The sequence below is a fragment of the Rana temporaria genome, chromosome 3 (assembly GCF_905171775.1).
Source record: "Rana temporaria chromosome 3, aRanTem1.1, whole genome shotgun sequence".
Taxonomy (NCBI): Eukaryota; Metazoa; Chordata; class Amphibia; order Anura; family Ranidae; genus Rana; species Rana temporaria.
Window position 1 is genome coordinate 470368388 of NC_053491.1, and position 12104 is coordinate 470380491.

The following is a 12104-nucleotide window of genomic DNA, read 5'->3' on the forward strand; positions in this document are numbered from 1 at the left end:
AAAAAGTACAAAAAATCCATATGGGTACAGTGTTGCACGACCGAGGTTGACAAAGATACCCACACGAAAAAAAAGTTAAGAAATTCCATTGTGATATGGGTGATTTTAAAAGTGGGTTAATCTATATGTGGCAGACCAAGATTGTACCATTAGCAGAGAACAGAAAAAGAGAGCAGAAAAAAAAAAAAAAAAAAAAATAGCCGAGAACATAACGGATGCAAATCCAGCCAGTGTTCCATTAAGCATAGGTAGACAGGATTATTTGGAGACACCAGGAACCCCACGTAACCCCACACACAGTTCCACACCTCAACCCTGTCATAATAGGGGTAGAGGAGGAAGGGGGAGAGGGGGTCAGGGCCAATCTAAATCTAGAGGAGGTCAGAATAACAAAGGGGAGTTACCTTATAATAATTATCAGTACCCCATTACCACTAATAATAGATTTGACCCTTTAATACACAATGAAGAATGGGTTAATGTAGGATCCCCACAGCAACCTTTTTTAGGGAGAGGCAAGAGGGGATTCAGAGGACACAGGGGGAATCATGCTTACAGAGGGGGACCCTCTGGGAACCCTTATCCACCACACAACCATCAGGGGTGGTGGAAACCTCCCCAAGAATCGAATTACTACCCACATCCATCGGAACCACCGAGAAGGGTTGGAGAGGATCCAATATAAACAGCAAAAAAAGAAGAATGGAATAACTGACATTTATAACCTTAGCTCTGTGAAACTCACACATAAACAGAACTAAATATTCTGAATCTGGGCCTTAAGTGTGCCCCCTAAGAAATCTCTAAATAAATTCGATGTATATATAGATATCCACAAATATATTTCGGAAATTGAATATTAAGAAGTATTTTCTGAATAATGGACCTGGTAGTAGTAATACAGCCAAGACCAACATTGTAGGTGTGGAGAGCTCTACGTCGGCTCTCTCGCAGGCCACTAGGGGCACGCGCGCGCCGCCGGAGGATCACGTGCCTAGCGCTCGCCCCCGACTCCCGTGCGTGTGCCCGGCGGGCGTGATCGCCACCGGGCACACGCGATCGCTCGTTACAGAGCGGGGACCGGGAGCTGTGTGTGTAAACACACAGCTCCCGGTCCTGTCAGGGGGGAAATGCTGATCCTCTGTTCATACAATGTATGAACAGAAGATCAGTGATTTCCCCTAGTGAGTCCACCCCCCCCTACAGTTAGAACACACCCAGGTAACATACTTAACCCCTTCCCCGCCCCCTAGTGTTAACCCCTTCACTGCCAGTGGCATTTTTATAGTAATCCAATGCATTTTTATAGCACTGATCGCTATAAAAATGCCAATGGTCCCAAAAATGTGTCAAAAGTGTCCGAAGTGTCCGCTATAATGTCGCAGTACCGAAAAAAAATCACTGATCGCCGCCATTACTAGTAAAAAAAAAATATTAATAAAAATGTCATAAAAATCCCCCCTATTTGTAAACGCTATAACTTTTGTGCAAACCAATCAATAAACGCTTATTGCGATTTTTTTAAGAAAAATATGTAGAAGAATACGTATCGGCCTAAACTGAGGAAAAAAAGTTTTTTTTTATATATTTTTGGGGGATATTTATTACAGCAAAAAGTAAAAAATATTCATTTTTTTTCAAAATTGTCGCTCTATTTTTGTTTATAGCGCAAAAACTAAAAACCGCAGAGGTGATCAAATACCACCAAAAGAAAGCTCTATTTATGGGAAAAAAAGGACGCCAATTTTGTTTGGGACCCACTTCGCACGACCGCGCAATTGTCAGTTAAAGCGACGCAGTGCCGAATTGCAAAAAGTGCTCTGGTCTTTGGGCAGCAATAAGGTCCGGGGGTTAAGTGGTTAAAGAGAGATTCATGCAGAAAGGTTATAAAGAACCAGATTTAGATCAGATTATAAGTGAATTGGTTGACACCCCAAGGGATATGTGTCTGCCAGATAGAAGTCGCCCTACTAACCCTAGACAGGAATGGGGTTTTATATCCAATTTTCATACGCAATATAAGGATATTGAAAAAATCTTTAAAAAGCATTGGCACGTATTGTGTTTAGATAAAGTTTTACATAATTCATTGCCGACACTTCCACCATTTATCTATCGGAAAGCGCTCAATTTCGGAGATAAAGTGGTACAGAAGGTATTGGATCCTCCTGAGCGAAGGAGTATGTGTTGGCAATTGAAGGGTTTTTACTCATGTAGAAAGTGCAGCTCTTGTTTAGTGGTTAATAACCCCATTAGGGGGTTAACAGAATTCGTATCCTCAGGCAATAATAACCCTTGTAACATCTCTGAGTTCATCACATGTAATTCCACTCATGTGGTACATGTGTTACAGTGTCCTTGTAATCTTATGTATGTGGGTCGTACTAAAGGAAAGTTAAAAATTAGGATTGCTGAACACATACATAATATAGAAATCGGTTTTAGATATCACAATGTGTCCTTGCACTTTAACCACTTAAGACCCGGACCAAAATGCAGCTTAAGGACAGGCCCCTTTTTGCGATTCGGCACTGCGTCGCTTTAACTGACAATTGCGTGGTCGTGCAATGTGTTTCCCAAACATAATTGGCTTCCTTTTTTCCCCACAAATAGAGCTTTCTTTTGGTGGTATTTGATCACCTCTGCGGTTTTTATTTTTTGCGCTATAACCAAAAATAGAGCGACAATTTTGAAAAAAATTCAATATTTTTTACTTGTTGCTATAATAAATATCCCCCAAAAATATATAAAAAAACTATTTTTTTCCTCAGTTTAGGCCGATACATATTCTTCTACCTATTTTTGGTAAAAAAAATTGCAATAAGCGTTTATTGATTGGTTTGCGCAAAATTTATAGCGTTTACAAAATAGGGGATAGTTTTATTGCATTTTTATTAATATTTTATTTTTTTACTACTAATGGCGGCGATCAGCGATTTTTTTTTGTGACTGCGACATTAAGGCAGACACTTCGGACAATTTTGACACATTTTTGGGACCATTGTCATTTTCACAGCAAAAAATGCATTTAAAATGCATTGTTTACTGTGAAAATGACAATTGTTGTTTGGGAGTTAACCACAAAGGGGCGCTGATGGGGTTATGTGTGACCTCATGTGTGTTTACAACTGTAGGGGGGTGTGGCTGTAGGTGTGACATCATCGATTGTGATTCCCTATATAAGGGAACACACGATCGATGACAGCACCACAGTGAAGAACGGGGAAGCTGTGTTTACACACAGCTCTCCCCGTTCTTCAGCTCCGGGGACTGATCACGGGACTCCAGCGGCGATTGGGTCCGCGAGTCCCGTGGCCGCGGTCACGGAGCTTTGGACCGGGTTGCGGGGGCCCGCCGCGGGCACGCGCCCGTGACCCACGGCTGGGCATTATACAATCACGTACAGGTACGTGATTGTGCCAAGTCGTGCCATTCTGCCGACGTATATCGGCGTTAGACGGTCCTTAAGTGGTTAAGAAATTTCATAATCAGGACCCCTCCTGTTTAAAATTTTGGGGAGTTGACTGTGTACTTCCCAACTGGAGAGGTTCAAATCTGGTGCGTGAAATATCTAAGCGAGAGACACGCTGGATATTTCACATGGATACATTAGTGCCCAAGGATATGAACGTTGAATTAGACATGAACTGTTTTATAAGTGATTACTAAAAATGACTAAGATCACTAAAATTACTAAAGAATTACTAATATTTGCTCATACAATATAATGAAATTGGTTGCTATGTTAAATTGTTGAGAGACGCACATGGTATGGCAAGAGGGAGATGCATAAGCTATGGTGTTAATCTCACTTTATTTTAATTAGTCTGTATTTTATTGTAGTGTATTGTAGTGTATTTAATTACTTTATTTTTATTATTTTTATTATTTTATTATTATCCACTCTTTGTTGATTACCATATAATCTCTGGTTGTTGGTATTTATGTATTTCGGTAATATTTGATATCCCATTTAGTCAGTTTTGCATAATATGCAAATTAGATTAAAAGTTATGAGCTTAGATTTTGCTGAGTTAACATTATGAGAATGTGCTGACTGCAGTTTTAAGTTGCTCCAATATGGGGTATGTAAAGGTATAACTGTTGTTTAGCCATATATGAGTCAATAGGAGATATCAGGGCCGATGTCCACCTCTCCCTTAGTTGATTGGCTATGTGTAAAGCCCCATATAAACATGACAGTGAACGCTACTAAACCACTCCCACAGATGATGTCGATGACCGATGAAAATCGTTTGGGTTGGTTGTAGTAGCTGTTAGGTGACGTCATTACGCAGATCGCGATACACGGATGTGTGTTTGTTTGGTGGTTTGGCTGGACTACGGAGGTATGGAAACATCGCCCTGATATGCTTCCACTGCACCGACGCGATGTGATGTATTGCCTTTGAATTTTTGTTATATATTGTAAGTGCAATTTTAAAGGGGAGAGGTTTTAAATAAAACATGTATACGGTATTACACTATTGTGGCTTTTTTTACCTCTATATCTGAGCACCAGTCGCTGGATGCGTTTTTGTACCCTTTTGAATCAGGAGAAGTGGAGAGGCATTTTTGAGGTCATACAACGCTGTATATACTGTACCTTTTGGTAAAAGCAATTACAACAGGGGTGTATTTAGACCCCAAATAATCTTCACGAGTGGTGGTTCTGGTGGAAGGGGATGAGTATTTCAAGCCGTTGAGATCTCTTTTGCTTTTCTTTGAACACGGACTCTTGTCTCTACTGTTTCTTACCTGCTAATGACCTTCACCTTCTCTTTTTCAGATATAGTGTTTATTTATTAGAATATATATATATATGTGTGTGTGTGTGTTTTTAGGTAGCGCCGCCTTGATATTTTTTTTTTTTGTTCAATACGTTTTTATTAACAATAATAAAGAGTAAAGGACATGTGTTAAACACACAAACCATAGTTACGTGAGTTACACAATAAGCAAAATTGAACAGAGACAAAACCGTCTGTAAGTCGTACACAGACGACTGACCAAAAAGTAATCTAAACCAAACAGAATAAAACATAAAACATACAGTGATCTGAGAAGACCAAATCATTGAGGATAGTGCAGTGGTATCCAACACCTTAGAACTGAACCCACTTGGCGACAACTAAACTGCCCCATTTACGAAAGAGAAAAAAGAGCAGAAGAAAACAAATAAAGAAAGTGAGACAGGGAAGACAAAGAGAAGAGGAGGCGAGGGGGAGGGAAGGGAATTTCTGCCCGGATAGCCCCCAATCATAAAAAAAAAAACATAAAAACATAAAAAAACATACCAGGCTAGCAGAAATAACAAGGTTCACATAAGCTGAGACATGATATCCGCATAAGCAGAGGTCAATTTAAAGTCAAACCAGTCAGACCATATTTTACGTGACAAGTCAGCAGAATTCTTAAGAGAATGTGTAAGGTCTTCCATATGATAAGTGTGATCCACCTCTACCAGCCATTGGCACAGACATGGAATAGCCGTCTGCTTCCAAAATCTGTGAATAAGGGACTTTGCTGCATTCAATAGATGGGGCGTCAGTGATTTCTTATATGATCTAACTGGTTTGTCCGCACAGTGAAGTAATATGACCCACGGATCCCCAGGGGTCTCAAAGCCCTGAATTCCCTTCATCCAGTAAAGGATAGACCGCCAGTAGGGGCGGATAAGTGGGCAATACCAACACAGATGTGCGTGCGTCGCAGGTCACCGCAGCCCCACCAGCAAAGAGGAGAAAAAAGGGGAAAAATCCCATGCAGCACCACAGGGGTGAGGTGCCACCTAGTAAGCAGTTTATAATTAACTTCCGCAGTCTTAGAGGACAAAGAGGTGGTATGTGCGAGGTGCAGTATGGTAGCTTTTTGGGTCCCTGAGAGATCCCTATGAAGATCTTTCTCCCAGTTGCGTAGGAAGATAGGGTGCCCCGTGGTTGAGAGAGATTGTAGGGCTTTGTAAAAATAAGAAAGAGGCCTCTCAACTGGGCGGTCCTCCACAAAGGCAGCTTCAATTAGTGTCAGGTCCGTGATGGCACGAAAGGGCTTTGGAAGAGAGTGAACAAATGCAGTGAGCTGACAATATTTCCAGTGATCCCAGGGTGCACCAGCAGAAGAGCCCACAATGTCGGAGAAAGGGGTAATGCCGCAGGGAGTGGTTACATGATGCAGCTGAGTTGCACTCCCCAAGGACCACGTGTGGGTGGAGGACTGTACATTCCCGGGGGGGGGAGTAATTATGACCCGCCAAAAGCATCAGAGGAGAATTAAACAACCAGTTATGAGATTTACACAGCGAGTCCCAGACCATTAGGGTAGAGCGAGTAAGCGGCGATGTGGACGCCGCCAAGGTCCTGTATTTCCTCGGGATCTACATTTGTGTGAAAGGGTCAGTGCTGCACAGCTCCTTCTCCAAGGCCACCCACAGTTTGGTACTTCTATGGAACTTCCAATCCGAGATTCTGTTCAGAATAACTGCTAAAAAGTAACCTTTAACATCTGGCAGGGCAACACCCCCTCCCTCTTGGACCTCATTAGGATGGATCTAGCTAATCTGGGTCGCTTCCTATTCCAAATGTATTTGCAAAGAAGAGATCTCAGTAATGTGAAAAAACCCACAGGGATCGCGAACGGGATAATCTGAAACAAGAACAGCAGCCTGGGAAGTATGTTCATCTTCATGACATTTGTTTTCCCCAACCAAGAGTGTGCAAGATTGGACCATTTCTGTAGATCTGACCTTATTGTATTCAATAAGGGTATGAAATTGATACGGAACAGGGAAGATGGGTTAGGGGTGAGAAATATACCTAAGTACTTGAGGGAGCTTGTCTGTCAACTGAAAGGAAAAGTGGGACGCAGTTCAGGATGGAACAGAGAAGTTGAGAATCTCAGATTTTGTCATATTTATTTTGAAATTAGAAATGGCGCTAAACGTTGAGAAAGCTGACATCAAATTAGGCAGGGATATAATGGGCTGTTGTACGTAAAACAAAATATCGTCTGCATAAGCAGCATATTTGTGTTCTGAAGCACCCACCCTAATTCCGAGGATGTTCGTGTTATGTCTAATTGTGGAGAGGAAGGGTTCAAGGGACAAATCGAATAGAATGGGCGAGAGGGGGCATCCTTGGCAGGTGCCATTATAGAGCGTAAACGATTCACTTAAAGTTCCATTAATGCAGAGTTGGGCAGAGGGACTAATACCAAAGTGGGAAAGTGTAGCCATCAGGTACTCCCAGTCCACCCTGTCAAACGCTTTTTCCGCATCCGTGGACAGCAGAAGGGTGGACTGGGAGAACCATCTAACATAGTATATTAAAGAAAGGGTGTGAAGGGAATTATCATCACTAGAGACCTATTGCGGGAGGAGAGGGAGGAGCCTATTCGCAATAACCTTGGCATATAATTTGGCATCAAGGTTCAATAAAGAAATGGGGCGATAACTTCCACAATTACAGCGGTCCTTGCTGGGTTTAGGAATAACAGTGATATGGGCATGGAGAGTTTCGGGACGGAGAGAACCACTCTCCGAAACAGCGTTTGCATAGTTGGTCAGGCGCGGGATCAAAAGATCTGTAAAGGATCTATAATATAACACTGTAAAGCCATCAGGACCAGGGGCCTTGCCACTGGCCATGGCCTTTAGAGCAACTCGCAGCTCAGAGGCAGTAAACTCTCCGTCCAGAGTGGACAGTGTGTCATCAGGGAGTCTTGGCAAATTGGCTTGGGACAGATAGTCACGGATACGTTGGGACCTAACGTCCCCCTCCATGTCCGTATTCTGGAAAATGATACAACTTTTGGTAAAACAAACGGAATTCCTTGGCTATAGCAGATGTCTCATGGGCAAAAGAACTATGAGAAGTTTTTATCCTAGCAATGAAGGCTGCAGATTTTTTTTGTTGCAGCGAACGGGCTAAAAGGCATCCAGGCTTATTACCCCATTCGTGCAAGTGTTAAGCTACTGTGCGAAAGCGTTGTTTTTGCTCCAAATGAAAGAGAGCTTTTAGCTCCTCTCTCTTCTGGGTCAAGGCTAGAAGAACCGTGCATGATAAACCCGCTTTATGTTGCCGTTCCAAAGCCTCAATGTTACGGAGTAAGTCTAGCTGATGGCAAGTACGTTCTTTTTTTTCCCTAGAGCCTAGTTCAATAAACTTCCCTGGAATAAAGGCCTTGTGGGCCTCCCAGAGGATACCCGTCGTAACATCCGGGCGCGAATTATCCTCAAAGAAACGGGCCAAATCCTCAGTGAGCTGCTTTCTATCAATCTCATCCGAAAGTAAGTGGTCATTAAGTTTCCAGTTCGTGGTCCTACATGGCAAAGAGGGAACGTTTAGTGTAAGAGTAACAGGAGCATAGTCCGAGATAGGGGAGGTGTCAATATTCGAAGCTACAGGAAGGGAGAGGTGATGGTGATCAATAAAAAAAATAATCTATCCTGGAGTAAGTATTATGTAGATGGGAGAAATTAGTGTAATCCTTTACCCGAGGGTGCATAATCCTCCAGATATCCATTAGTTGAGCCTCGTGAAGACACAAGAACTACCCAGGGACGTATGAAGGGGCGGTTTGAGTGGAACATTAAAGTCCACGGCAAGGAGAATGCAACCGCGGGCAAATTCACTCAGTTTCTTAAGGGTGGAGGCTATGAAAGAAGTTTGAGCATGGTTGGGGGCATACAAAGTCGTAATGGTACACGGCATACTGCCCAGGCTGCCTCTCAGAAACAAGAAACGACCCATATTATCACTAAGTATAGAATCTAATGTAAAAGAGGTACCCCTGCGAAACCCAATGGCTACATCCTTTGCCTTATGAACATCTGAAAAGCTATAATACCATACAGGGTATTGTGGGGAGAAGAGTCTCACCGAAGTAGTGTGTGTGAGGTAGGTCTCCTGCAGGAGCACAACATCACTCCACAGGCGACCCAGCTCCCGATACAGATTATGTCTCTTACCTGGGGCGTGCAGACCCCGCACATTGAGGGAAACAAAATTCAGCGTAGCCATAGGGGCCTGTGCTTACAAACCATTGAGGGCCGCACCCAAGGCAGGAGGGGGAAGCAAGGGACACGGAGAGGGAGGGGAAAAAGAAGAGGAAAGAAAGACTGAAAATAAGGAAGAGGAGGAGGAAAAAACAACAGTTGTCATCAGAACCAAAAAAAGGCATGTCCCACTGGAGGGAACAACCGTTTGCACGCATAAGTCTGCCGTGCAACACAGGGGCACGCGAGCATTCCAGCGCCCATACACAACCCACCCCGAACGGGGCAGGCGCACAAGGGTGCAAGACTACACAGGGCCCCACATGGGGGGGACGCAGAGACGCGGGCAGCAGACAACGATCACCCAGTATGACGTGACCGCCGCCATTTTGCCCCGGCGCCGACACCCATAAGAACAAAGTGCATTACAAAAAGAAAATTAACAAAACTTAATTTAACATAATATAACCCTTGAACTGTGAAGCTAAAACAAGATAACAGAGCAGTCCACTACAGTACAGGAGGTAGGTAGCTACTGAGGTATAAAACCCAGGTGTGAAGGCCAAAAACAGTGTATGAGCAGTAATAAACTTAACTAGGGAGGGTTGGGAAACCCAAATCTGGGAGATCCAGAATGCTCAACGTGATACTCAATCCATCTGAGGAGAGGTGTCTGTGGCAGCAGGACGGCATCTGCGGCCGACCTTTTGCCACTGTGGGTCAGCGGCAGTAGGGAGAATGGGCATAACATCTTGCCAGCCAGGGAGCTCTGGAGAAATATTGACATCCATACAGAACTTTTCCAGGTCTTCTGGAAAGTGGAGAATTGCGGTCTTACCATCCCGGTTCGCTATGAGGGCCGATGGGAAACCCCATCGGTAATTGATGGACGCAGCCCTAAGCTTCTCCGTCAGTGGTTTCAATGCTCTGCAGCGCTCCAAGGTTTCCTTTGTGAGGTCCGGGAAGAACGACAAGGAAGCGCCGTCAAAGTCAAGGGAGGCAGTCTCTCTAGCCTTGCGCATTATCTGCTCCTTCTCCTCATAATAATGAACTCGACAAATGACGTCCCGTGGGGTGTCAGTGGAAAGATTACAGGGGCGCAAGGCCCTGTGCACCCTTTTGAGTGGGTGGTCGGCCGCAAGGCCCAGCAGGCCATTGAAAATACCTTGTACGGAAGGGAGGAGGTCGTCGTCACCGGTTGCCTCTGGCAGGCCTCTGATGCGTATGTTGTTCCTCCTATTACGGTTCTCCTGGTCCTCGATCTTATAGAGGGCCATTCTGTGTAAAATGGCGAGGGACCTGGTAGAGGCCTGTAGGCTTCTGATGGCGGTTGCGTGGCGGTCCAAGCGCAACTCTGACTCCCCCACACGCTCCAACACCTGCGACAGATCCGCTATCACTGCCGATATTTCTTTCTTAATAGACCTCTCCAGGTTCAGGAACATAGAGGCCAGCTCCGATTTCTTGGGTAGACCGTCGACCAGCGCCGCTACCTCGGAACGTCTGGATACACTGCTGTCACCATCTGAGCAGGCCGACAAAGCAAGGGAATGGTGCCTATGCTTCGGCTTACGAGGGAGGCGGATCCCGCACCAGCGTTCGCGCCATGTGGAGAGGGGCTTAGTCTGTCCATGTCCTCTCCATCCTCCGGTTCCGCGGCAAGGAACCTCCTAATGGAGCCCGACGGGCTATAAATTTGCCTATCAGTAGATGGTGGCAGCTTTTTACCATCACTGTTTTTTTATATTGTTCATGAGGGAGGTGACTATAGTCCCTCTGTGTATTTTCATTTAGTTTATCTCCTCTCTTCCACAAGCGCTTTGATTTTAGGAAGGGCTAGTCGTTTTGTTTACAACTGAGTAATTGTCTTTCAAAATGTGAAAGCACTAAAAGCTCAAAATTGGCCTGGTTAGGAAGTGAGTATAAGTGACCAGTGGGCAAGTGGTTAACAGAAGATTTATTTCATGTCACTCATTCTCCTTTGAATATTCACAGATCTTTATCTAAATGACTTTACTGCTATCTTCCTCAACTTTTTATGAAGAGCTTGTCTTATCTCCTGGTTCCTCAGGCTATATATGATAGGGTTCATCAATGGAGTCACTACAATGTACAATAAAGAACTGTACTTGTTCACGTTAGGTGACATTTCATTGGATGGAGTCACATAAATAGTGATTAAGGACCCATAATATGCACCCACAGAGATCAGGTGGGCACTACATGTTGAAAAGGATTTTTTTCTGGCAGTTGAAGATGAAATCTTGAGAATGATAATAAAAATGTAGATGTATGTGCCGATGATAAAAGCAAGAGCACAGAACGTGGATAAGACGGAGTATGTGAAGTCTAGCCATTGTACGATAGACGTGTCTGAGGTGGACAATTGCATGACTGGGCCCAAATCACAAAATAAGTAATCAATGTCACTAGAGCCACAAAACTGAAACTGAAATATCAAAATAAATTCAATTGAACACAGGCTCCAAGTTATTACCCAGCAACCATAACCCAATAGGAAGCAGATTCTGCGGTCCATAATTACGATGTAACGTAAAGGATTACAAATAGCTACATATCTGTCATAAGACATTACAGCAAGAAGAAAACATTGCACAAACCCAAAATTGAAATAGAAATACATTTGTGTGATACAGCCAACAACAGAAATGTTCCTCTTTGTCATGATTGTCTCTGCCATCATTGGTATAACACAAGTGGCTAGAAGGGCATCAGCAAAAGCAAGGTGCTGGAGAAGGATGAACATTGGAATTTTGAGATTACTATTGGTTGATACTAGAAGGATAATTGAAAAGTTTCCAGTCACTATTGCAATGTATAATAGAAGTAGGATAGTGAAGATTAGAGGTTTAAAGTTGTCTAGACCTTGTACTCCAAGAAGATGGACCTCTGAGACTTTTGTTTGATTGTCTTGACACATCATAAAAAACAGGAAGTTGACCTGTCAGGTAGGAGAATCAAACATTTAATCATACACATAATATAAGAAGAGAACACCAAAGAAACAAGTGACTAGAAATATTTGCACCTCCATTTTGGCCAGAAAGCCAACTCAAGTTGCCAATAATGTAAATTTTGAGTTATTGAATTA

General features: G+C 43.5%; 1 protein-coding gene across 1 annotated transcript; it reads right to left on the bottom strand.

Moving 5' to 3' along the window:
- Positions 1–10731: 10731 nt before the first annotated feature.
- LOC120930977 (olfactory receptor 11L1-like) lies at positions 10732–12048 on the bottom strand. Its single transcript, XM_040342108.1, has one exon. It carries the CDS (start codon positions 11934–11936, stop codon positions 10992–10994), a length of 945 nt encoding a protein of 314 aa, XP_040198042.1. The 5' UTR covers positions 11937–12048; the 3' UTR covers positions 10732–10991.
- Between the last annotated feature and the right edge of the window lie 56 nt (positions 12049–12104).